The sequence below is a fragment of the Herpailurus yagouaroundi genome, unplaced genomic scaffold (genome assembly GCF_014898765.1).
Source record: "Herpailurus yagouaroundi ecotype Mexico unplaced genomic scaffold, PumYag 218, whole genome shotgun sequence".
In the NCBI taxonomy this organism is placed as follows: Eukaryota; Metazoa; Chordata; class Mammalia; order Carnivora; family Felidae; genus Herpailurus; species Herpailurus yagouaroundi.
Genome location: NW_024412449.1, coordinates 4,006,741 through 4,034,333, shown reverse-complemented (window position 1 = coordinate 4,034,333; position 27,593 = coordinate 4,006,741). Strand labels below are relative to the sequence as shown.

The following is a 27,593-nucleotide window of genomic DNA, read 5'->3' as shown; positions in this document are numbered from 1 at the left end:
AGCCAGGCCCTCCTCCTGTCTCTGAGGGTTGTGACAAGAGTGCAGGTGGGCCAGAGAATACAAGGTAGGAAAGAGTGGCCAGAGTTCCTCTCTACAGTGAGAACCGTCTCTACTGGGTGGAATTAGAGATGAGGCAAGAAAGTCCCAGCCAGCACAGAGGTGCCTTTCTGTGAGGTTCCTCTTCGTGTGTGGTTCCCACAGTTAGCCATCCTTTTGTCTGCACACTCACTCTCTTCTCTTGCTGGTGACTAAAGCTAGTCCTGTTCTGAAACCCAGACAACGTAAATAATGCACAGGCCCTTTCCTGTGCTGGGGTGGGAGCACTGGGAGGGGTCCTACCAGCGTCACAGAACTTGGCAACAGAGCATGCCATCGATAAGATTCTCAGGAAACACAGCTTCCTCCTTTTGACGCGTGTGGAGGGACCCCACGAGCAAAGGTAGGGGTCAGTTATCTCTGCAAGGGGCTGGTTCTCACCCCTGACAAAGGACTATGAGAGCCTTCCTGTGAGGATGAGGCAACAAGACCCCATCGCCATCAAGTCAGCAGAGTACAGAACATGGGACAAACAACTGCAAAGATGTTTAATGCTTACAATGCTTGTCACAACCCCACCCATCAAGCCCTTTCCTCTGAGAGCCAGCCAACATAATCTTGATTGTCATATAGAGCACATATTGCTTAAACAAATTTATCAAAACTCACTGAGCTTGCCTTTGACTCCTGGCTTTATTTGGATAGCATATAAAATATACATATTTTCGTTATTAACCAAACTCATCTATTTTGATAATTTACTTTCTGCTTTTTTTGCTATAGAACACAATTGTTTAAAATGTATAAAGCCCTGAGGACTCAGGGAAGTGTGATTCAAATTTAAAAAGCCGCAAGACATGGCCAGCTCCTGATGCAGAGAACTATGTCTTATGAACTGGTATAGACAGCTAGGGGACAGAGCCATGGGTTTCCAAAAATGACGGAAGCCCAGCAGATGACATACAAGGAGACTGGGGTGGCATTGCCTGCCTCAGAATTCAAACTCCCTTAATAGACCTTAAAATAAAATCAAGGTTTTCTGTGAACCAGTCCCTACCAGACTTTCATCTTCCCATTTTCCAGACCCATTGGCCATTCTGTTCCTCATACACACTCACTGTGGCCCCAGGACTTAGCATTTACTATTCTTTCCTTTTTCTACCCACTCTCTTTTGTAATAGCTTTATTGAAATATAATCCATGTATCATAAAATTTACACTTTAAAATTTACAATTCAGTAATTTTTAATATATTCACAGAATTGTACAACCATCAGTCACTATAGTCAACTTTGGAACTTCATCATTCCAAAAAGAAACCCTGTATCCATTTGCAATCAAGTCTCTATCTTCTCCAACCCCCATTCCCACCCCTAGGCAATTACTAATCTATTTTCTTACTCTATGGATTTCCCTATTCTGGAAATTTCATATAAATGGAATCATACAACATGTGGATTTTTGTGATTTGCTTCTTTCATTTAGCTTAATATTTTCAAGGTTTATCCTTGTGGTAGTATATATCAGTACTTCATTTTTGTGGCTGAATAATATCTCATTGAATGGGTATATCACATTTTATTTATTCATTCATCAGTTACTGGACATTTGGGTTATTTCCACTTTCAGGCCAATATGAAAATGCTGTTATTGAACATTTATTTTTCTTATATACCCAGGAGTAGAATTGCTAGGCCATATGGAAATACATTTTTAACTTTTTGAAGAACTGACAAACTGTTATTCCAAAGGGGCTGCATCACTTTACTAAGGACTCTAATTTCTTCATGTCCTCACCAACACTTGTTATTGTCCATCTTTTTTATTATAGCCATTCTAGTAGATGTGAAATGGTATCTCATTAATATTTTGATTTGCATTTCCCTAATCTTCCCTAAAGATTAATGACATTGAGCATCTTTTCATGTGTTTATTCTTTGAAGAAGTGTGTACTTAAATCCTTTGCATTAAAAAAAAAATAGTATCTTTTCGGGGCACCTGGGTGGCTCAATCAGTTAAGCATGCAATTTCAGCTCAAGTCATCATTTCACAGTTCATGAGTTTAACCCCACATCAGGCTGTGTGCTGACAGCTCAGAGCCTGGAGCCTGCTTCAGATTCTGTGTCTCCCCCTCTCTTGTCCCTCCCCTGCTCACTCTCTGTCTCTCTCTCTCAAAAATAAATAAACATAAAAAAATAGTTATCTTTTTTATTGAGTTATGAGCATTCTTTATATATTCTGGAAACAAATCCCTCATCAAATACATGATTTGCAAATTTTTTTTACATTCTGTGGGTTGTCTTTTCATTTTCTTAATGATATTATTTGCATCATAAAAGTTTTTAATTTTGATGAAATACTATTCGTCTATTTTTTCTCTTGTTGCTTGTGTTTTTGTGTCATATCTAAGAAACCATGGACTAACCAACGTATTGAAGATTTCTTCATATGTTTTCTTCTAATTGTTTGATAGCATTAGCTTTTAAATTTTGGCCTATGGTTCATTTTGAGCTCATTTTTGTGTATTGTGTGAGGTAAAGTTATTCTAATTTTACTTTTTTGCATGTGGCTATCCTGTCATCCCAGCATCATTTGTTAAAATCACTGTGCTTTTTGTCTGGAAATCTTTGCATGGATGGCTTCATTTTGTCATCTGCATGTCTTAGGTTAATGGTTACTGTATCACTGGGGCCGTCCTTGACCCTTGAATGTTCCATTCCTTTGTCATCTCTGTATGTGCCTATATCATGGTCTTCTTAGCAACTTTGCTATCTGAACTCATTCATTTAGTTACTTAAATATTATTTGTCTCCCCACCTAGGACGTAAGTGCCATGAGAACAGGGACTGTGTCTGCTTGTTCTCCATTATAATGTCTGGCATAAAATAGGCAATGAATATTTATTGATTAAATTCCTATTTATTGCTCCTATTGGTTTTTGACCCAGTAACATGTTCTCTTTACACTCTTGTTAATCAACCATTGACTGTGTCCCTAATTTGTGTTCGGTCCCTGGTTTTTCTACTGAATTCATTCAACTTGCTGACTCCATGAGCTCCTTCTTTGTATGGTCCAGTCCCAATTCACATAGCCCACATAGATCATGAAACTAACTCTTTCATATTAAAACTCAAGTGTAATTTCCCCATATTTCTTCTGGAGGAAGGATTCTTAAACCTCTGTCTTCCCCCTGTTGGTCAATGTCTCACATGACTATTTGCCCATCTATTCCATCCTCCAAACCAGGGATAGAGAGTTCTGGGCCCAGCCAGTGGACTAAGTTGCACAGCCTCTATGAAGGCCAGGAGCAGGGAGCCTGATTTGGTGGTTGGAGCAGGAAGTTTGGGGATGGGCAATATGGCTATTGGCACAATGCATGAGAGCCACTGACCTCAATCTGAGAGTCTGGACCACATGCTCAGAAGCTGATCTTATTCACTGACTGTGCAGGCCCATGCAGGCCCTGTCTGGCCTCATTATTGGTAGCTAGTAGCTGTTGACTTACTCAAGGAAAATAGAAGTGCTCAGTCTTCTTCTCCTGGGGAAGTTGAGGGAATTTAATTAGCTGGAGGTGTGCTCTAATGATACTAATTATCTTCAACTTTCCTGAGGAAAAGGAAGCCAATCACACCACTGACCAGCCTTGTTCACTACAGACAAGAGTATCAATGGTTGTTTTGGTAATTGTGGTATAGATGGAAAGGCATTGAGTCTGCAGTCAGCCTATGCTGAGTTCAATTCTTGACTCTGTCACTTGCTAACATGTTTCTTTGCCTCTTTTCCCTCACTGAAGATGAATAAAATCTTCCTTTTCTGCTTCACTGGGTTGTCATAAACACCAAAAGACACCCAGCATATAAACATGCTCTGTAACCTGCAGTGCGCTCAGAGTGTTTCTCCTTTAGTTTCCTTCCTCTGGACAGCCCCTCTCTGCCTTCTATGAGATGAACTGGCCCAAGCCACGCCCTCCTCCAGCTGTGGATGCAGCCTGCTTCTGACTTGTTTCTGGCACTTTTCCTGATGCTGGCTTAGTCGCTAGGTCCTCTGAGTATTGCCCTGATGACTCTGTGTTTTAGGTGATGATGGTTTGCAGTTTGAACACATCACACTCCCTGGGTAAAACTTGTTTTCCTTTCATATTTACCCCCAAATCAGTGGGTTCTGTTATGTTTGAATGGTCCTCCTAATAGCCTTTCCCCCCAGTGCACTCCCACAACAGTTTAGTCTCCAGGTTGCTTGGGCTTGGCAGGATGCCTCAATTGCAGACACCCACCCAATTCTTACTGCTTAGTGGTACCCTCTCTTTTCTCCTTCATGCTCCAAACTATTTGCTTTTCAATCTAGTTATCAAGAGTCTGTCATGTGCTGACATGGTTTTAGGTCCCAGCTTGAACACTTTCTCCTTTAGCTAGTGCAGCACCCTACCAATGACAGAGCACTTATGACCTCTGTTGTATAGGTGAGAAGGTTGAGGCTTGGCAAGTGAAGTCACTTTCTCCCCACATGTGGAAGAACCTGGTAGGTTCCCCAAGCAACCCTTGTGTGGTTCCAAATGTTCTACATCTCTATCTATGCAGATATCAGACCTAGAATTTTTCAGTTATGGGTAAATGGTAGATCTCGAATTGATACTATGTCTCCTGGCCCAAAGTCCACCACCCACTGCTGCCATTAGCCTCTGGTGATACCTCATGCCCCCACCTATGAAACCCACCTGCTTTTTGAGTTGGAACCACCTTACATAGCTTTTTATTATTCTTTTTTATTTTGGATGAATTAGCCCTGTCTAGACCATTAGACTTTGACCTTTCTGGAGTCAAAAAATCAAGGCTGGTGCTCCACTATGTCCCATCCAGAGACTAACACAGGGCCCACTCAATACAGGGTCTTATGCAACTTATACCCTGATTTTACCTTCCAGGAAGAGATCTGTGGACCCGCAGTTTGCGCAGCAGCATGTCAGAAATATTGGGCATGACATCCAAGCCACTCTTTGACTCATCTTCCTCAATACCTGAGGAGTGTTCAGAAGGGAGCCCTGAAAAAAAAAGTGTTTAACTTATAAAATGTCTGAAATCACAGTAGCACTGTTGGCAACTTGCTTCAGTTTATAAGAACCTAGTTATATGGCAGGGGCTTTATAATTGTTATTTTATTTGCACAATGATCCAATGAGCTAGAACTTAATCATTTCATTTTATAGGTAGGTAAGCCAAGACTCAGCAAGTTTAGTAATTAATGTCACACAACTAGTAAATGGCGTAGTCAGATTTTAAACCAATTTCATCTGCTTTAAATTCTAGTTCTTCCCATTGCTATCCACAGTACCAAGCAGGCTCTCATGTCTGGGTTTCAAGGTTGGTTTCTGACAACTGGAAGCTGGTTTCTCTTTGGCTATAATGTTTGGAAAAATCCCCTCTCTTTGGCAGGCTTCTCAGGAGGTTTGTTGTCCAACTATTCTTCCTCAAGTGAATTCAATGGTTCACTCATCTGTGTCCCACCTAGAAATCTGGTTCCATATCCCCATAGACAGAAATAGAAACAGGGTTTTTCCAGGGTAAGGTAGTTAGATCTTTTGCAGACCTCAGAAATTGATGCCTCCTAGTCAACAGAACCAATGAACAGCCTTTTGTTATCTCATAAAACTATCCTGGGGCTGTGCTCTGAAAGCAGAAAGAACAAACCAAGTATTCTCTTTCTCATAAATCTTTCTCCTGTTTGAAGATAGCTTTTGTACCTCTCTAAAACTTCCCTTCTCCAGGCTGTAGCCTTATTTCCCAACTGCTCATGGACTATGGACCACGGTTCCTAGATATCATCCCCTGCCTGCACACATTCTGGTTGTTGCTGTACCAGAGGCCCAGATGTGTCCTAACAGGCTCTTAGCTCAGAAAGATATTGGCAAATGTCCCTGGTATTGACATTTGTTATTCAGGCAGCATAGACTCACTGTGCCTTATTATGGGCTCACAGTACATGTAGGATTACAAGCCTCAAATCTCTTTTACTAGAGCCAAATCAGGTATCTTCATCCCATACAATAGTTACTTTTTATTCGCATGCAGGACTTTATAGTTATCCATGCTCTACCATCTCTCATGGGTTTTGATGCAATAGGTTTTCAACCTGCTCAGTAATTTTCCAGAATTATAGGCCAGGCTAGAGATCAGGACTATAGGCATACTTGTGGTAGCCATCCAAATGGAGCTTAGATTAGGAGTCATGTGAATTAGAAGCTTCTCCAAAGGAGACCATGCAGAGAGAAGAGGAGTTATAGTTTGGCTCAAGGTAAAGAATATTTAAGTATTTTGAGCTTTCCGATAACAAAACAGTGTTCAGGAGTTTTCTGACACTTAAGATATCCTAGCACTGTCTGAAGGGCCATCTGTCAGAAATGGGGTAGCTAGTGATTCTTCTTTGGATAAAAGATTGGACTAGATGTTATTTTAGTTACCTGTCATCTCTTGGGTTATGTCCCGGCACTTACTGCTTTCTGACATTTTCATGTGACAGACGGTAAACCCTGTGGTGCCTCTGGCCTCACTGTACCTTGATGTATCCACACTGTACCCAGCAGTGGACTCCTGAGAAATCTGTATGATTGATTGAATCATACAAGATCTAACAATTGAGTGAAAGCCATACCAGGGACTTTTGACTAGAGAAATCTCCTATGTTGAGCCTCCCTCCCCTACCAAAAAAAGTAACTAGCTACGGCCTTCTAGCCCTGCTAAGATGGCTGTCTGAAGGGTGGTCCCAGAACTGGTAGGTCCTAGAACCAGCTACCCTCCTCCTGAACTCAACAAAAGTGACAATAACAAAAAATTTTTAAAACCAACCATAAATATACCAGCAACTCTCAAATATAAGAAAAGATAATAATCTTTTAAAATAATGGTTTGAGCAAACAAAATTACTAGGAATAAATGTAGAACTCCCACCCTTGATAGCCCTTTTTTCTTCCCTCAAAGAACCATTACTGAGAGGAAGATGTATGAAGGAAAATTCTGACAGTGTAATACCACAGAATGAGAAGGGAAGTGGACCGAGGGGGCTGAGCAGGCAGCCTCCATAGGAGAGTCAGAAAGTTTCTTCAGAGTGGAAGGATCTCAATACCACCACAACAATACTCCAACAAGAGAAAAATCTGCCTGTGCTGCTGTTTGCTTTTCTTACTGAGTAGGAAGGGAGAGGAAAGGCAGAATGATTGCACAGCATTCTACCAGAGCTGATTATCTCAAACAATGTGGAGGGATTTACCAGAAAGTAAGACAAAAGAAAAAATAAATAAAACAAGCCCATTCACTAAAGTGAGGGCAGGAGACATATGGAAAGCCCCAGTTGAAGCTGCCCTCCATCCCTGATCACCACTTCTGAGAAATAGCATAGTGGCCACACTCCTTGGATTTTGTCTGTTTTTTCCTTCCTGTGGCAAGGGAGTTAGAGTGGCTGCTGGGAATAGTTGCATCAAGTCTGGAAAATAAACACCTGGGCAGATTGTCTCTACAGTTCTACCCTGAATTGGGGAAATATCTACCACTACCCACCCAAAAGAATAAGATATACCCACAGAGTGGTATAATAAACTCACATGTTGAACTATGAACAAAGTTATAATAAAAGAGCAGAAACCAATCCCACGAACACCACTACCCACAACTCCATCTGAACTTCCCCTTTACCCTACCACCTAAGTAGTAACAAAGCAGACACAAAATACCCAGTCCTCAGCTAAGCACTGTGGGAGAACAGAGATCTTAAATAAGGTAAGAAGGAGTCCATGAAAATTGACCTACACAGTATTTCTCAGGTAAAGAGAAAATCCAGGTGAAAATATTCATTTCAAAAAGAAATAAAATGAAAACAAATGGCATGGCACACATCCACAAATACTATAGTCAAAAGAGGAAGGAAAGAAGAGAGGAAGGTATAAAGGAAAGAAGACAGAAAACATGTAGGAAGGAGACAGATGTCTCCTGTGGAAGCATAGAGTTAATAAACACATCAAAAATACATTTTTGTGAAAAGTTCTTTGACTCAGGAGAAGTTAGAACCTGAAGAAAAATGAAAATAGGAAATCAAAAGTGAGATAAGAGGATCACACGAAGACGGGAGATTACAATTTGAAGAAATAAATCAAAGACTAAAATAACAGAACTGAGGAAAATTATAAAAATATAGAACTAATCAATATGCTGGAAATATGAAGGAATTAAACAGATATGGCCTCAAACTGAATTAGTAAGGAGGGTGGGGGAGATTGAGATGAATACAAGGAACACAAAGAAAGAAAGAATCAAGTATTTAGAGATGAAATAGTGGACCTGTAGTTGAGATATTGTTGAGAAATTTACAGAGATGTCTCTGAACTAGTGAACAAAACAAAAGGAACAAAGGACATATTCAAAGATATAAGAAAAAATTTCCTCAGTTGAAGGAAAAGCTGAACTTGCAGATTGAAAGAACATGCCATGTAAAGGGGAAAAAATATATACGGATGAAGAAGTGCTTCTCCAGCTACCCTCACAGAAAGAGTAAGCCATCTACAGAGAGAGGTGGAGGTTGAGGGGTACTAGAAATTAGCTGACCTCAGACTTCTCAACAACATTAAACACAGTGTAACATCTACAAAGTTCTGAAGGAAAGAATGACCCAGAATTTAAAACCATCCAAGATGTCCTTCAAGAATAAAGACAACAGTTTCAAACATGCTAGAATTCAGGAAACAGCATCTCTGAGCCCTGCTAGGAAAAATATTGATAATAAAATCCAGCTAAACAAGACATAAAACAAAATCATAAGCTTGGGAATGGCGAGCCATAGTAAAGGGATTGATGGTAAGCATTAAATCCTTTTACATATAAGTTTAGGACTAAACAACTATGGAAATTATGGTTACAGAATGGAAGTAATTGTTACCACCTTGACAGTATAAAAATAATAATTTATCACGTGGAGATGGAAAGATAGGAAGAAATATGAAGGTGGGAAGTAGTGCTGTCATTTCTTCTTTCCCTGCAGGAAATCAATAATCCCATTTTGAAACACGTAATGTGAGAGAAGTACCTCAATGACTCCAAGCTCTTGATGCATTTCATAACGTGTATTTTAAACTTTTAAAAACTAATCTCTATTTTCTGGAGGAAGAAATTACCAAAATTCAGCAAGTCCTATGGTTTCACTCCACTTTAGTTCACGTTCAATTAAATTTTCAAACTTTTTATCTAAAATAAGTACATCTAGCAATCTAGCATTGTCTTCCATCTTTCTTCCTTCCTCATTTTGGGGGAAGAGGGCATTTAGTAAAAACTATTTTTATTCTCTTTATATTTTTCACTATTAGTTGAATATTTTGATAATGGACATGGGGTATTTTAGCAGTAAAATTATTTTTAAAATATCTGCCTATATTAGCTCATTCCAGTGAAAGCATTTGTTTCTGGCAATCAATCTCCAGGCCTTAGAAAAGGCTTCTGATTAAAGCCTGATTACAAGCATCTGATTAAAGATGCTCTGAGACCCAGGAAGATTCCCAAAGGGCCAAAGCTACTGGTTGGGGATAAACTTTCCTCAGATTGATCTTCTCAGGTTGGCCTTTTCTCTGACTGAGATCTGACAGCTCTGAGCTCAGACTGGGGCGGGGCGGGGGGGGGGGGGGGGCTTAGAGGAACTTCCCACATCTCTCTCAACCTCCAGGTCCAGAGATTCAACCACCTCCTAGACGTTGCCACTTGGATCAGGATAATGAAAATGATTTCAACAGCCACAATTAATCAAACATCAGCTTGCATTAGATGTACTTTCTCATTCATTCCTTATAACAGCCTGGCAAAATAAATATTACTAAGCTAATTTTCTGGGGAAACTGCAACCTAGGAAACTCAGGCTCAACTAAGTTAAGTAGATTCCCTAGTGTTCCAGCTAATTAGTGGTAGAACTGGGATGCAAAACTAGGTCTGTCAGACTGTGGCATCCAAGTTGCTCTTCATGGGCACATCCGAATCCAAACTTGCTGTCTTCCTCCTCAAGTGAGCTCTTCCTCCTGTGCTCCCATCCTGATTAATGACATGGTCACCCCCTTGGCCATGCAGACACATACCTGGTGGTCTTTCTGGTCTCCCCCTTTGCCCATCCTCACCAGTCCTGCCACGCTGACCTCCAAATAGCTCTCAAACCTGTCCCTCCCATGTTCCCTCCTGTCCATCTCAGTCTACAGTCTTGTCACCTCTCACCACACTGTTTCCATACCCTCTTACCAGTCTCCCTGCCTTCAGTCTCTCCCATTTCAGGCCAGCTTTCACAATCTGTCTAGAAGAATTATTCTCAAGCTCAACTTTGATCCTGATGCTTCCTTATCTGCAGGTTTCTCTGGCTTTCTAAGGGGTCCTGAATAAAGTTTAAACTCATTAATTGTCCCTTAAAGCCCTCACCCTCCACCCTTGCTGCCCATCTCACTAGGACACATGACCCACATTTGGTTCACATGCGATTCCTTCTGTTCCCAGAACATACCAAGCACTAGAAGATGCCTGTGTGCCTTTGCTCCTGTTGTTCCCTCTGCCTGGGAGGCCCCTGTTTTCCTCAGCTCAAAGCTGCTCCTCCTGGGATCCAACCCTGACTCACTTACCCCTACTAAGTTGGCTGCTTCTTCCTCTGTGTTCCTAGATACTTTGTGTTGTTGAAATCTTAACACAATGTATTATAGTTACATTGTCTATCTTTGCATTTCCTCTCCTGGAAGGTGAGAGTAGGCTCATTCATTTTTTCAACATTTATTGAGTGCTTACTGTGTTCCAGGCAATTGGCTTGTAGCTAGGGATATAATGCTGAGCAAAACACACAGGTCACTGTTCTCTGGGAGCTTGTTACCTAGTGGGACAGAGATCAATTAGAGAAATACTAAAACACTACATTTCATACTATTGTAGGTTTTATAAGAGAGAAGGATCTGGGGGTGCTGGAAAAGTCTTCTCTAGAAAAGTGACATTTGAGCAGAAATCTAAGAATCTAAATCTAAAGAATGGGAGTTTATTAGGCAAAGAAGGTGAGAGGAAGAACATTCCAGGTAGAGGGGACAGCCTGTGCCAAGCCTAAGAAGAAGGGGGAATGAGTTGCTGAAGAAAGTCCAAGATGTTGAGAGTGAAAAGGAGAGTGGCCCTCAAAGATGTGGGGGAGGGGAGCAGGGTTAATGACACTGGTCCTTGTAGATCCTACTAAGGATTCCAGTGCTCCAGAGCATAATGAAGGCCTCTGAAGATGCTAGACTGGATTTGCATTTTAGAGAATCCTCTGGCTGAGTGCGGACAGTCGGATTGAGCTGGGTGAGGAGGTCAGGAATGTCGAAGGGATAGGAGGTTGTTGAGGTAGCTGAGGGGATTAATAATGACAGCCAGGAAAAGGCCCTCTTGTGGACAGCAGGGCCTGAGCCTTTTTCACCTCTGCATTCCCAGCATGCAGCCTGGGAATTAGCCAACAGTGAGCCTCACATCTTTGGCTTGAAATGACCTGCAAGTGATCAGGACAATATTATCAAATGCCTAGCCTAGTACCTGAGATGTAATAATTACCCTAGTTATAGTAATTGTGCTAGTCACTGTAGTAATCCCTCTACCATTTGTTAATATACAAGGAACATGTATAGTAGCAAGCAGCATTCATTTATGCCACTAATTATCAGCTAGGAAAATATAATGAAGAAAAGAGTCTTCTTCATAAACAAGCAAAATTATAAATCACATAGAATGTGTCCCAATAAGAGAAATGGGAGACCTGGACAAGAACATCAAATCTTTTAGAGGAAAAAGAAAGGAATACTCAATAGAGGGACAAACCATATATTTGAGTGAGAAGTAAATGTTTTCAAAGTAAGTAATTTAAAAGTCTATAAACTGTAAAAACAAACAAAATTAGGACAGTTCTTCTGAATCCAATGTGTAGCATTAGAGCAATCACAATTAAAATCTTGTATAAAATGGTATAAATTTCACTTAAAGAAATAGGTAGGTAGGTATAAAATGGTATAAATTTCACTTAGAGAAATAGGTAAGTAAGAAGAGGTAAGGTAGGTAAGAAATAGGTATAGGCAAAACTAGAAAAGACTTGTAATCCTTGAATCTTAGATTAAAGTTAAGAGCCTTCTGAGGTCCTCTCTAGTCCAAGAGGGAACAGAGGTTGAAAAACATATTTGTTTTTTTTAATTTTTTAAAATATTTTTATTTATTTTTGAGACAGAGGACAGAGACAGAGCATGAGCAGGGGAGGGGCAGAGAGAGGGAGACACAGAATCCGAAGCAGGCTCCAGGCTCTGAGCTGTCAGCATAGAACCTGATGCAGGGCTCTAACTATGGACTGTGAGATCATGACCTGAGCTGAAGTTGGACGCTTAACCGACTGAGCCACCCAGGTGCCCCGGAAGAACATATTTAAAGACCCGTCAGCTGGTTCCTGGACTGGGACATTAACTCAAATCTCCTGACTTTTTGTCCAGTTGTTCTTTCCATTATTTCACACTGAATCTTTATATCTAGAATATAATGAATATTCTGAGAAAGAAGATCAATGAGAGAAAAGTAACCTCACTACATACTAGAACATATTATATGGCAGCAGTAAGTAAAATGGTACAGTACTGATTAGAATAAAACAGAATCAAGGGCCCAGCACTAGTATTTATATATACACACACACACACACACACACACACACACACACACACACACACAGAATATAGTATATGATGGTCTAAGCCACAAAACAACAATAAATATACATACTATCAAAATATTATTGAGGTAATAGGATCTTAAATCTCCAAATACCTAATATCTTAAAATAAATTTCACAGGGGGCGCCTGGGTGGCTCAGTCGGTTAAGCGGCCGACTTCGGCTCAGGTCATGATCTCGCAGTCCGTGAGTTCGAGCTCCGCGTCAGGCTCTGTGCTGACAGCTCAGAGCCTGGAGCCTGTTTCAGATTCTGTGTCTCCCTCTCTCTGACCCTCCCCTGTTCATGCTCTGTCTCTCTCTCTCTGTCTCAAAAATAAATAAATGTTAAAAAAAAAATTTAAAAAAATAAATAAATTTCACAGGTATTAACAAAAAATAGATCAAACTGTAAACTATTAGAAAATGGATTTTCTATCCCAATTAAGAAGAAATAATTAAAAAAAATTTTTTTTTATGTTTATGTTCAACAGAGAGATAGAGACAGAGTATGAGCGGGGGAGGGGCAGAGAGAGAGGGAGACACAGAATCTGAAACAGGCTCCAGGCTCTGAGCTGTCAGCACAGAGCCTGACACAGGGCTTGAACTCACAGACCACGAGATCATGACCGGAGCCAAAGTCGGACGCCCAACCGACTGAGCCACCCAGGTGCCCCAAGGAGAAATAATTTTTTATAATGATTTAAATAATGGAAGACTTCTCAAAGGAAAAGATAGGCAAAGATGATTATGAGAACTTTATAATTTCTCTGCAATAACAAAACTCGTTAAATGAAAAATGTTAGAATGAAAAAGTATTGAGAAAAATACAAATCCGACAAGAAGATATAAGATTTGTAAATATTTATGCACCCAACATAAGACAAATATTAACAGACCTAAAGGGAGAAATTTCAGCACTTCAATAATAGTAAGGGACTTTAATACCCTCACTTTCATTAATGGTTAGATTATCCAGACAGAAAATCAATAAGGAAACATTGGCCTTACGTGACACGTTAGACCAGTTGGACCTAACAGATATACACAGAATATTCCACTCAAAAGCAATAGAATACATATTCTCCTCGAGTGCACATAGAGCATTCTCCAGGATAGATCATATGTTAGGGCACAAAACGAGTCTCAAATTTAAGAAGACTGAAATTATATCAAGCATATTTTCCAATAATAATGGTGTGAAACTGGAAATCAATTACAAGAAAAAAAATATAGTCAATGAAAGGTTAATATCTATAAAGTTTATATATATTACCAGCAAAAAAGAAACAAGCCAACAAAAAACCTAAGGCCCAAATGGACACTTGGATAAAGAGATGAAAAGCTAACCTACCCAATAAGAAAAAACAGAGTAAATAAATATTTAAAATGTTTAAATTTGAACTTGCTTGCTGGCAAATTAATTGAAGTGATAGCAAAGTGGCATTTATTGGGTATCTGGTTCTTACTATATTCTGGCGCATAAGGAATAAAAGCAAAGCAAAGTCAATTGCTGGTAGTTCTTAGGAGGAAGAGTCCTCACTCAGTCTTTGCAGGTAGCATTCCACACTGGAAGCAATTTAGTAAATGCAAATGTTTCTATGCTTTGACCCAACGAATCTCAAGCCTGAGAATTTATCCCAAGAGAGTAACTTGAACGAAGAAAGAAAAAACTACAGGTACCAAGTTGTTTAAAGTAGGGTGATTAATCATAGTTAAAAGAACTATAAACATCTGAAATACCCAATAATATACCCATCAAATGATAAATAAAAGGACAAGCCAAAATATATGGAATTGGTTATGAAATAAGTTTTAAAAGTAGAAATAGGCAATTATATCTACACAATCAAACCAATTGTGAAAAAATTGTAAATACTGGAAAGAATAAAAATTGCTTTTTTCAGAATTTATGGGGTTTTGAATCTTTTCCTAGTGTTTTGAATCTTCTTTAATAAGCAAATTAAAAACTAAAAGTAGAAAAGTATGCAATACTTTTCCAGAGATTTCCTCTACAGATGGTTAATTTTTTTAATTTAGTACTTTAAAAAATTGTTGGAAATTTTACTTCTGAGAATCTTGTTAATGTTGAATAGGTTGGTGTTAGTTAACTATATTTCAGATCAGGGCCTCCAACATGGTTGTGGCACCCTGGACATGCTCACACAACAATCCTTAGGCAGAAAGCTTCTGTGCTGAGACTAACCACAGGTAGCATAACCCATAGAAGAGGTGAGCCAGGAGAAAGGGGGAAGGGAGGGAGGCAAGAGACCCAAAGTCTTATTTTCTGAAAATGAGTCTGGCAGAGTAGGTAGGTGGGGACTTGAAGGGCCAGGGAGGAAAGGGTTGGGGTCTGTACTTTATGGTGACAGTAAATTAGAAAGCAAGAGATGATTCTGATGTCTTGAAAAGAGGAACCGTTCTATTTGGGTAGCTTCCTGGGTGTGAGAGGAAAAGGAAGTGTCAAAAGTTCAGGCCTGGGTCACCCTTCCAGGCCCACTAAGTGCTAACAAGGCTCAGAGAGGACTGGCGGGGTCCGGAAGCAGGGGGTTGGTTGGAAGGAGACAAGTTTAGAAGTTTCCTGAGTGGGCAGGAAACATAATCTGATTCATTCATTTATCTGCAAATATTTACTGAGGGCCTGCTCTGTGTTTGGCCCACACTTGCCAATGGGACAAAGGCCCTGACAGGAAGTCTAGTATTTACACATTCACCTTCTTTGATCTGGTGAAAATGAATCCAGCACTGGCCTGAGAAGAGCATCTGCCCCGACCACACCTACCTTTTTCCTGCTCAGCTGCTTCGCTAAGGTCTGGAAGCTTGAGCCCCACTAAGTTCTGATTTCTCATCAGGATGTGCTCCTTTTTAAGAAAAGAAGAAAACAACATTTTGGATGATAACATCAGGCTGAACTCATCTCTCGGTTCTGTCTTTGGGCCTGTGTTCACTCAGCTTCATGTGGGAGGTACTAAGGGCAGCCTCAAAGGTGGTTGGACAATCATAACGTGGTGATATATGAAAGGCACCTGGAAGACTGCTCCTCTCCCAGCCCATAAAGGTGCCTGAAAACCCACCATTAGCACCACATTCCTTGAGTTAAGAATTGTCCTTGGCATGGTCTGACTTTTAAATAAGCCTGTGGGCCTCTGGGCAAATGCTCCAGCCACACTGTGGCTGAGAGCTATACAACAAACAGAAGCAGATCCCAGGACTCTGGGGAATTGAGCTCATGACTGTGCTTTGAGCTGGCTAGAGCTTCTAGCCCTGCTGTTTAGGGCAGTGAATGCCCAATCCCAGGAATTACAACTTCTCTCCCAGTTCCCCAGTGGCCTGTTATGGCATCCCTTGAGTTGTTAAACTCTCCAGACCAATGAGGCCTGAGAATTGCCACCCCACTATACTGCCTGGGGCCACAGCAGTCAAAGTCCAGGAGAGATGGGGATGCCAACCACATGTATATGGCACAGGTAGGCTCACACCTGCTCCAAGTCAATCAGCACCAGACCAGCATTTCCAATGTCTGACAGATTTCCTCGCCCCTTATCGTGCTTACAAAGGGATCTTCAGTCTCACGTATAGCAGGGGCCACTTGAGTGGTTTACCCCCTGCGTAAAGAAGGAAGGGAAGGGGCCAGCAGAGGGTGCTCATAGCCCAAATGAAAGTAATTGGCCAGGGCCCTTTACCTGTTTCCTTAGCAGCTCCCCAGAGCATTCAATTCAGAGCCTTGTGGAAAGTTTCTGAATAGCAATGAAGGTTTCTGAATAGGACATGTTGCAATGTGTCCCTGCTAGCACAGAAACCTCCTCTCTTGTGCTTGGCCACTATCAGATACCTCTTTTCCTTCCCCATCTCACACCCATTCTGCAGGGGAGCCAGGAGAGCCTTGTCCAGTTCCGGCCATGAGGGTGCCAGGTCCCACCCCATGGAATCCCAGTTGCCTTGACCTGCAGCCTGGGTTGGCCCTCTGGGGAAGAGAGGACTGGGTAATGATTCCTTTGTCCTGTTAACCTCTTCTTGCCCCCACACCCTGTTTCTGTCCCCTACATCGCTGGACACTCCCAATATCCCCCTGCACAGGGTGACAGCCCCATGAGAGACTACTGTGCCTAGTTTGGTGGCCAGTGAAAGTTGGGGACGTCACAGACATTGGAAGAAATTCACCACAGGGGGAGCAGTCCCTCATGGCCATCATTATCCTTGAAGATGGATTTGAGGCCCTTTGTTAACAGGCATCAGGAAGGAAAGCTGGGGGGCCTGACAAAGGGAAAAGCTATTCCGTCCTTGCCTATCCCAGGCCTAGGCATGACAAGGTGCTCCATCAAGGGCTTCCTGTTTATGAGCTTCCAGCTCTGGCTGGAGAGGAAAACACAGCCCAGTCCTGAGGGCCCATGTGCCCCTCCATATAACTGCCTTAAAATGTGGCTTAAAATGTGGCTTTGTGTGGCAACTATATCCCACACTCACTCACCTGAAACTGGCACTTATGAAGAAGAGGCTATAGAGTGGGCCTGATTTATCAGGGTAGGGAAGTTTAGGGCCCTATAAGGCCCAAGTCCAGGCCAGAGCTACCTTGCCCTAAGTCCAGCTTGGCCCAGAGATCTGAAGCTCAGGAAGGACCTGGAGTGTACACCCTGCCCAGCTGGCCCTCAGGAACCCACCTCTCGGAGCTTAGTCAGTTTCTGCATCCTCACTGGCTGCACTTGTATCTGAAAGTCTTTGAGTCCAGGTGCCTTGGCCAGCTTGCTGCCAGCTTTGCCCGAAAAACGCTTCTCTTCCTCTGCCAGAGGCAGCTTGGCAAGCACTTTCTGCAGCCGGGGGCCAGGTTCTTCAGGACCACTGTCCCAGGAGACCCCCCTCAATAGGGGTGGCCGAGAAGCAGGGGACCGCAGCTCAGCTTTGGAGCCAAACTTTGACCCTGTCGGCTCTCCAGCTGTTCCTTTTTCCTGGGGGGCCAGGGGAGCTGCCCCTCCAGAACCCTGGGCTGGACCTCTAGGCAGAGGGTTGCCCTCCCTGGCCGTCTTCAGAAGCACCTTTCCCAGGTCATTTTCAGCAGGACCAGGCTGAGGGCTATTCAAGGCCATTTTCCCACCACTGCCTATGCTGGAAGCTGAGCCCTTGTGTGTGGCCTCAGAGCACTGGAGGGGATCACAGTTTTCCTTTTGTTCAATTGCAATTTCTTTGGACTTCTCAGTTGTGGGAGAACGAGGAGTCAGCCTGCCCTGAGACACTTTCCTCTGGTCATTCTGCTTCCGGTCAGCTAGCCCTTTGGAGACATTCTTCTGAAAGAGACAAGGTAGAGCTAGGACTATAGAGGCAGGCTAGAGAGGAAAGAGGTGTGGCCACTTCCACTGTGAGGCCTCTGCCCCCAGAGACCTGCTAAGGTGCCTGTGTGTATGTGTGCCTGTGTGTGCACTAAGTGCTAGGGGAGGACTTCTCAGTCAAGTCTGAACCAGTAAAAGGGATCCACAGACAAGCCTGAGGTCTATAAAATAGACAGGACAAGGGGACCTGCCATACACAATTTGCCAAGAACTTCCCAAGGGCTAGGATCTGTGGAGGGCAGTGAATAGAGGGCAGCTTGGGGGCAGCCACAAGTTTTGGCCTTGACTCAGTGGCTCTGGTTTCTAGTCCTGACTCTTCTTGGCAAGGACTTTAACTCTTAGGGACTCAATTTCTCATCAGATTTGGCAACCTCTGGAATTATGGAAAATGTATATGTGTGTTTATGTGTACGTGTTATGTTTTTCTGGGAAGAGAATCCACAGCTTTCAATACTTCCTCAGAAAGTTTCATGATCCAAAAGAGGTTAAAGACCATTGAATCAGGTGATTCTTGCAAAAGTGATATCTTTCTGCATTCTTATTTTATTTCCTGAAGGAAACCTGCTTTGTGAGGAGCCTAGAGGTCTATGTTGGGGTATTTGTGTGGCTATCTTGTGTGAGTACTGAAACTCTCCAAGAGAACTCTATTCCAGCCCCAGTTCTAGATGATATTATATTTTATGCTGCCCTCGACACCACCTTGAGCACTTTGCTCTGAGTAGGGGTGGGATCCTTCTAGTGCTCATCAGCAAAGGTGAGATTTTCCAGGCTGCCCCCAGGAAGAATCCTACCCAGGGGCTGGAACTTTACTGCAATTTTCACTAGAGCTGAAAAAGCAGCAGTCTTGCCTGACTGCTGCTGGGCCTAGTAATCCCCCCGGTTTCTGGCTAGTGGCCTGAGTGAGGGTGCAGGGATATAAGCAGGGCCACCATGGAGGTGATCCCCACTGAATCCTGCCTCCTTACCCCCCTCCACTTCAGAATTCCCATCATGATAGGACAGAGGAACCTTCCAGCTCCCCAGCCTTGACCCTCCACTCATGTACACCCACTCGCAGGCTGCCCAGGGCCAGCCTAGGCTTTTGGAACAGTGTCTCCCCCACCCGAATCATGCAGATTGGGCAGAGTTCACACTCACAGGCTCGCCAAGATGAGGTGAAGAGACTTCGGCCTCATCCCCCTTCTGCTGGACAAAGTAAACACAAGTCAGATAGCAATGTGAAGAAATCATATCTCCTCTTGAAATACCCTCAAAGAGGCCTCTAGAGGTAATAGATGTCTCCCCCTCCCAGAACCCTCATCTCAATACATCATGGAGGGTCTTACAGGGGTTAAGGGATAAGAAGAGAGACCAGGTGGCATAGAAACCCCAAACTGGGCCCCTGTTACCTGTGGTGGTGCTCCAAGCAAAGGAGACTCTGGGCCGCTGCATGCATCCAAACCTGGAATGGTCCAGACACTGGTGAGTGATGTCCAGCACTCCAGACTGTCAGCTGATTCTTTAGCAAAAACACATCTACTTCCCCAGAATGTCCTCCCCCAGTTCCCTCAGGCCTGATTGCCAGTAACATCACCATTTGTTGAGTGTCTCCCACATGTCAGGTTCTGTGGTGAGCCCTCATTTAATCAACATAAAAACCACATGAGGAAACTGAGGCAGAGGGAAATCAAGGCCATGTATCCAGGAAGTATCAGCACTGGGAATTGAACCCAGGCTGCCTGGGTGGAGCCTGAGCTTGCCCCACAACTCAGACAAGGGCATGCCGCTCTTCCTGGCACCATGCCCCTTTCTGAGCCGGTTTGAGGGTGTGGCCCCATACACAGCCTAATGAAAGGGAAGAAACCAAAAAATAAAAGAGTGGTCCAAATAGAAGCCTTTCTAAATAAGCTCTGAGGTGATCTCTCTGCAAGTCCTCTCTTAGCAGAGAAAGCACCAGTTTTAACCTCCTTCCCACAACCTTGCCTCCATCCTCTCCTACCTGGCCTCATCCTGGGCTAGGCCTGTCTCCCCGCATGAGCTCAGAACCCCAATAGAAAGTACATCCACCTCCTCAGAGCCAGCCCAGCCAGGCCTAGCTGGGAGCCCTCTGAGGAGGAGACCAAACAGGGGTCCTGACTAGAAAGCCTGCAAGATAGGAGGCATCCTGCTCAGGCCATGGGAGGGGCTCAGCTGCCACCCAAAGGGAGAAGCCAGGGGCACTGGACCTCACCAGGCGGCGTGGGAACAGTAAGCGAGTTGCTTTGAAAGGATGCGGGAGAAGCTCCGGGGCTGAGGTTCAAGGCAACAGCTGTGGAAACAGACACAAACTGGCCAGAATTTGTGAAGGTTTACAACTTCAGCTAAACAAAGACATCCTTTCAGGTATATCTGATCCCTGGGAACTAGGATCGTTTCGTCAGGGACAGGGACTGATTCTGGACTCCCAGATAAGGCTCCTACCGCAGGAGGACTCCATCCATGCAGAGTGGTCCAGGAGCCTGTGCACACGGGCATCACACAGGGATTTCTCTCTATGCAGGATTCAGGGAGGGGAAACCCATGCTAAATTCATGGGTATCATATGGGCTAACATTTCTTGCTGAAACAAAAACACAATAGGCCTAAAAAATGAAAAGCAGAGTTTTCTGAACTAAAGTGGGATCAGTATTTTTAGAGCTTCTGAAACAGAGTAAGATGTCTTCTCCTCACAAGATTCCTTCCACAGGACTCAGTCCTCCTAGGGTCTAGAGGCCTGGGGGCAGGCAAGTCAAAGGCCACCTCTTGGAAGCAGAGCTCCCACAACTGGAGCCTGGACCTCCCTATCCCCCACCCCACCTTGGACGTGCTCAGGGAAGCCACCTGTGCATCCTACCTGACTGGGAGTCTCCGGGGCAGCTCTTGGACTTCCTCCCGCGGCGAGTCAGGAATCGTTCACTCACCAACTTGGCTTCTTCCAGCAGTGCCAGGTTTTTCTTTTTGTCCTCCTCTGAGATGCTGATATCTGGCAGCTGGTCATGTACCAGGTCAATAATGTGCCCTGCAGGGTCTGCAGTGGGAGGGTGAACATGGGGCAAGAGCCATGGGATCCTTGGTCCCCCAACACCCCAGCCCAGGGAAGCTGCCCAGAGTGGACTCAGCCAGCCAAACATTGGCCCTAATGCTGGGCTAGGGAGACAGATAGGGCTGCCTCAGACAGATAGGGCTGCCTGTAGTCTGTGGTTGTGGCAAGTCCTCTGTAACAGTTTCCCAGTACTGTCCTAAACTCTGCCATTAGGGAAAGCCATCAGGAGCTCCACCTCTATGCTGTTTCCCTAGTGTGTTCATCCTTCAGGTCTCTGTTTCTTCAACAAGCTAGTGAGCTTAAGATGTGTGGATAAAGGGAACACTCCAAAGATCATGGCCACCTTCCTTCCCTTCTTTCCTCTACTCACACTGTCTACCCCCATCCTTCTCCAAAACTGCCTCTTCTCCAGCAGGTCTTCTCTGGGTGAATGACACCACTTTCCCCAGCTGCTCAGAAACATGGAAGTCACTCCACACTCTTTCCTCAGTCTCTTCATGTCCCATCTACTGATCATCAAGTCCTGATCATCATTTACCTCATAAATATCTCTGGAAATTGTGCCTCCTCTCCATTCTTGTTTCTTAGATCTCACCTGCACAATTACAACAGTCACTTCCTAGGTCCTTTACCTTCAGGCTCTCCCCTTCATCCCATCTTCCACTGCCTATCAGAGTGATTTTCCTAAGAGCCATATCTGACCTTGCAATCCTCCTGCCTTACCTCATCAGGATTCCTCATGGTCCCTAGTCAGGTGCAAAAGCCAAACTTGGCCCAGCACTTTTGCCCATCCCACATATTTCTCCTAAGCTCCCTCCCATTCCCCTTTGTGATGAATAGCTCTCATTGTGCCTCTACAGCCTCCCTTTTTCCCCTTCTTCTGGTTGTAGTTCCCCAGTTTGCTTTGGATGAAACTCCTCTGAGTCTCAATTATGTTAGTTAGGAAGAAGATAAATCCTATCCCCCACCTCACCCCAGCCTTGGCTAGTCAATGAGTTCAATCCCCCTGGCCATAGTGATTGACTCAAGGATGGCCATGGGAGGCCAGGAAGAGGCAAGTCTTAGAATTGTGTTGAGTGTACAGGAAGAGGCACTCTATTTCCACTGATGCAACATAAGCCTGGAGTTGCTGGTAGCCATTTGCAAACAAACAAACAAAAAAACAAATGAACAAACAAAAAAGAAGCAAACACATGAAACTTTAGAAATGGGATAAACCAATTACTAATGACCCAACTTGAGCACCTGGATTCAGCACTCCTTGAAACCACAAAACCTGGCTTTTATTTATTTTTATGTATGAATATATGTATGTATGTATTTTTGGTGTAAGAGTTTAAGTCAGGTTTCTAGCATTTGAAAGAGCCCTGACCCTAATACACACATCAGAACATTCAGTCACTCTGTTACTCTGTTATGGTTCCTGCATTTCCACCATGTTGTTTCTTCCACCTTGAATGCTTTTTCTTCCTCTTGTCTGTCTGTCCAACTCTATGAGGTACAACTCAAATACTCTTTCATCTGGAATCCCTATCCAGCCTTCCCCCTCCCCAGACAGAATTGGTCCCCTTCTTGCCTCAGTTTCCCTAACACTTTTGTGAAGGGCCTTAAAATATAGTGTCTTGATTATATCTGTTCACGTCTTAGTCTGCTCATAGACTATGAGCAACATGAAAGCAGAGACCAAATCTGTATGACATCTCTGTTCCAATGGTCCAGAACAGACCCTGAGAAACCACTTGGAGAATTACCTGGTGGTTGGGGCAGCCATGCTTGCATTCAGGCACGTACCTACCTGGATGTGGGCCTTTCTAGCAGGAGGTGGAGGCCTCTGCCCCCTGAACCCCAGAATTGAGCCTCACCCAGCTGTATTCTCTTTGACTTCCTCATCTTTTTCTTTACCCCCTGGCCTTGTCTTTTTACCAAATAAATTATAATTAGATATCATACTTCTTCTGGGCTCAAACACAGAGGGGCAGACTGACTTTGCCCTCTTGGGCTCATAGTTATGGACCTGCCTGAGAATTAAGAGAGGGGAAGGGGCTGAGCCTGGCTAAGCTGCCAGATCTTAGCCTTCCTGCTCAAACACAACTTCAGCCGGACCCCTGTCTCTACAGAAATAAGATAAATTGGACTAGCCCTTACCCACAGAAGTCAGCGAAACAGTGGAAACCTTCAAGTTTCGGTGAGAAAGCCTCCTATGGGGACTGTGAGCTCTGAAAGACAGAACAGAGTCATCTTAAGCAAATTTGTCCACAACTGGTAAACACACAGATACCTGTATATTCTTTCAAAGTCGTCCTAGAGCATCACCTTTCAAGCTTGTCTAAGCTTGAGAACTTGTTAGAAATGCAAATTCTCAGGTTCCACCCCAGATCAAATGGATCAGAAACTCTGGGGGTGGGACCCAGACATCTTGATTGAACATGCCCCCTAGGTGATTCTGATGCTTGCTAAGGTTTTTGAAACACTTCCCTAAGGAAATGTAACTTTGACTATTTACTGTTCATTAGGGCCCAGACTGAGTGAACATCTAACTGTAGAAAACTCATAAAATGTGAATAATTGTCTGGAAGAGATGTAGATGATTTCTGGAGAATAAAGATAAAAAACAAGGTTTCATTGCCTTGTGGAATATTAACCTATTTTATGTCTAACTTAGCGATCTTATTCCAGCATTCTTTTCCTCCTCACTGATTATATACATATTTCCATCTCTTATATCCTCTTTTGAACTGGCTTTGTTATCCTCATGGTTCCCTTGTCAATGAGTTCAAGAAATCTTTGACACATGCTCACTATATATCTGTATGAGAATGATCTTTGTAGCTTTTTGGAAACTATACTTACACAATCTTATTCCAGTTAAACCAATGCATGTACTAGTGCTGTGCCAAACTGAGGCAGTGACATCCCTGTGTATATGAGCCAATGTCCTTGGTTCATCTTCCACACAGGACACACTTCGGCCAGGGGCAGGATTCTCCAGTCAAAGACTCATATCTCTCAGGTCTGTTTGCAAATATCTGGGCAGTTATCATACAAAACTGCCTGCATGATTTGTGCTTTTCTTAAAGTGCAAAGAGCCAGATCCAGGAGAAGAAAAATAATTTGGGGGTGGGGGAGATAATGGAAAAAATCCCAAGCTTTTGCTTACATTTGGAAAAAGTGCTTGATTGTATTTCATCAATAAAATGATCAATGAAGAAGATCTATCTATCTATCTATCTATGTATCTATCTATCTATCTGTTTAATCCTCATATTGTAGGGAATATTGTTCTATACAGCACAAAGATTAGGCACATGGAATGTACCTGTTGACTAGGTTTTTATCAGTTTCTCCTTCTGGTGAACTGGCCTCCCCAGTCAGGATGATGGTAGGTGGACTGCAGGATATTTCTGCAGTGTGAGGGCCCTGGTGGTTCAGAACAAAAACACAGATGGAGTTAGATTTAGGATGATGGAAGCTCCCAGGAGGTGGAGCTAGAGCATTTATTCCAGTATCATGACACTCAGAACCATCTTGATAAAGGTTGAATGCAGTTTATTTGGATTATTCAAGGGGGAAAAAAGGAAAGCAAGAAAGTAAAAACACCATTTCTCCTTCATTCCCCAGCAAGCGTTCACTGAGCTTAGCATGTTCTACTTTTCATGCACCAAGTTTTGGGAACCTCTAAGCCACCCCTGGTTAGTCCTCACTAAGAATCTAGAAAAAGAATGGTGCAGAGGCTTAGGCTGCAGCCAGCCAGACTGGGGAAGGATGCATCCACACATTCCCAATATTCACTGAGAGCCCATATTGGGATAATTGTGACATTTTGATAATTTAATTTGTGACATTTAATTTGTATAACCTTGAAAAATGTTTATCTAATTACACATTTCTGAAATTAGGACAAAAGTTATTAGCCAGTACTTAGATTTTTTAGGTATTTAAAAACCATTAAATAAAACTACTAACAGTAAACGTGAGAGTTTTTCCATTCTGGGTTGGTGAGGCTGTAGTGAAATCAGTATACAGTTACACCGTGATGGTTGTGTGAATGGTAACACCATATCTGGACTATAATAAATATTGGTTGAGTGAGTGAATAAGTGATTCGAATAAAGCACTATAGGGTATACAATAAGGTCCATAAAGATGCATGTCAACTTGCACTTTCCCACACCTAAGTGTACTGGGGATAAAAATAGGACTAGATAACAGTAACACACAGTGTCTCTCTGGTTCTTTTGCCACCTACTGTTGCTGTATTTCCATCTCAGAATCATTCCCAGTTATGTCTGGGCATCTCTCTAGGGGTCCTCTTATATGTACCCTTATCGTTTTCCTTCTCTTCTTCCCTGATCCCCAACCCCCTTACTGGTGTGTGCTGCCAGGGCTCTCTATGAACACCACACAGTCCCTGCCAAGACCTGTCTGCTAACACTCTTAAGCATGTCACATTACACCACCTCCCACTGTTGGTGTGGCTTCCTGGAGCTTCAGAGCAGTGGGTCACCATTGCCACTTTGAGGACTGTGTCCTTCTGGAGCTAATGGCCCTCCTGAAGCCATTGCCTGGGGGCTGCCCTCACAGACCCAGGGCTGAGCTGTGTTCTTGAGCCCTTAGCGTATACGTATTGACTCTTTGCAAGGTTGGTGGGGAGGCCTTCTCTCCTTTTCTCATTATTACTTGTTGTTAAGTGGGTTCCATATGGTGCTATCTGTACTTCTTAAATCCCACAATTTTTAGTGAAACCAGCTCTTCCCATTTTCATTTGTATCTCCTCCCCTCCCTTGGCTTCAAACATAAAGGCTGGATGAGATAGAGAGTTGTCTCAGAGTCAGGCCAGGGAATGCCAGATCCCTGTGTTCCAAGACCTCTTCAGCTGGAGAGAGGTGCAGGGATTGGAGGAGGTGGAAGCACTCAGAATCTCTGAGCACATGGAAGGAAAGTTTGGGCAGGGACTTTGGCTAGATAGGAGGAGTAGAAAACAGTATTGCCTATTGGAAGAATCATACAGACCTGTGCTCAAATTTATGCTCACCATCCACTAGCTGTGTGTCCTTGAGCAAGTTATTTAACCTCTCTATACCCCATGATCATAAAATCTAACTCACAAGGTTGATGTGAGTTTTAAAAATAATGTTGAAAAAGCACCTAGCACATGACTGGCGTTTTCAATAAATAGTTCTATTACTGTCATATAACTTTTCTCTCTCCTTCAACAAAGACACTTTAGTTATCCATCATGTGCCAGGAACAGCTTGAAAAACAAAGACCCTCAAGACCTCACAAGCAAGGGATACAGAGAAGTAATGAATACTTATAATAAATTTAAGCTGAAAAGAAATGGACCACATTCTGTGAAAGTTCAAAGGAAAAGAAGGAAAACTCATCAGGGGAGTTGAAGACTCTCCAGAAGAGAGGACATTTGAGCTAGGCTTTGAGGGATGGATGGGAGCTTGTAAGACAAAGATAGTAGGGAAGAGGTTTTGGGCAAAGGGAACAGCATTAGTAAAAGACATAACTGGGCATTAGGGATTTATCAGTGTAACTGGAGTGTGGATTATGGGGTATGTAAGATAGAAAGGTCAAGAATGGAACTGCAATATTGTGGTTTATGAGAAAAAAATATATATATATAGTCATTCAGATAACCAAAGTATATTTCTCATATATATTTGGTCTTCATCCACAGTTTCTAGCTCACGGCTCCCAAGACCCTTGGAATTTCCTGAGCAATAAGAGCAATGGAAAAATCTCTTCTTATAATATTTGGTATCTTATAATATTTGCCCTCAGTTCTGAACTTCCTTCAGAGCCATAAAGGTGAAATGGGTGTCTTTTATTTATAACAAGCCCTTTTCACCACAGCTGAGTTTATGTTAATGAAGGTGACTTTTGCAAGACATCTATGCATGGAAGTTGGTTGCCAGGGAAACAACCATGCATAGAGGGTGGGAACTTTCAGTCCCACCCCCTGATTTCTGGGGATGGGAGAGGGGCTAGAGGTTGAATCAATCCCCGATGGCCAATGAGTTAATCAATCATGCCTACATAATGAAGCCTCTAAAAGGAGGAGGTTCAGACAGTTTCCATGTTGGGAAACCAGAACATTTCCACATGCCACTGTGCCACATCCCAAGCTCCATGAGGACAGAAGCTCCTTTATTCAGAATCTCACCTTGTGTATCTCTTCATCTGACTGTTGATTTGTATCCTTTAATATACTTTGTAATAAATCATTAATCTAGTGAGTAAATGGGTTTTCCTGAGTTCTGTGAGTCACTCTAGCAAATTATCAAACCTGAGGAGAGGATCATGGGAACCTCTGATTTCTAACCAGTCTATCAGAAGCACAGGTGACAACCTGAACTTGTGATTGGTGTCTGAAGTGAGGGCAGTCTTGTAGGACTGAGTTCTTTACCTGTGGTTCTGATTCTGTCTCCAGGTAGGTAGTGTCAGAATTTATTTTAATTCCTCGACACCCTGCTGGTGTCAAATAATTG

General features: G+C 43.1%; 1 protein-coding gene and 1 long non-coding RNA gene across 15 annotated transcripts in view; one reads left to right on the top strand and one right to left on the bottom strand.

The window, feature by feature from the left end:
- LOC121018225 (uncharacterized) overlaps positions 1-27,593 on the top strand; it is a 190,622-nt gene that overhangs the window by 82,802 nt on the left and 80,227 nt on the right. The window lies entirely within an intron of this gene.
- The window catches only part of IRAG1 (inositol 1,4,5-triphosphate receptor associated 1), a 125,298-nt gene that overhangs the window by 33,619 nt on the left and 64,086 nt on the right, over positions 1-27,593 (bottom strand). For 6 of the 13 annotated variants that reach the window (XM_040456877.1, XM_040456884.1, XM_040456878.1 and 3 more), the window contains 9 exons: positions 24,413-24,513; positions 23,242-23,312; positions 20,908-21,081; positions 20,266-20,343; positions 19,445-19,497; positions 19,194-19,241; positions 17,394-18,014; positions 15,518-15,596; positions 4,951-5,074 (listed from right to left, as the gene is read on the bottom strand). In XM_040456877.1, coding sequence (XP_040312811.1) covers positions 4,951-5,074; positions 15,518-15,596; positions 17,394-18,014; positions 19,194-19,241; positions 19,445-19,497; positions 20,266-20,343; positions 20,908-21,081; positions 23,242-23,312; positions 24,413-24,513 — 1,349 coding nt within the window. The remainder of the gene's footprint in view (positions 1-4,950; positions 5,075-15,517; positions 15,597-17,393; positions 18,015-19,193; positions 19,242-19,444; positions 19,498-20,265; positions 20,344-20,907; positions 21,082-23,241; positions 23,313-24,412; positions 24,514-27,593) is intronic. The other 7 variants (XM_040456874.1, XM_040456881.1, XM_040456876.1 and 4 more) reach the window with 5 other exon arrangements.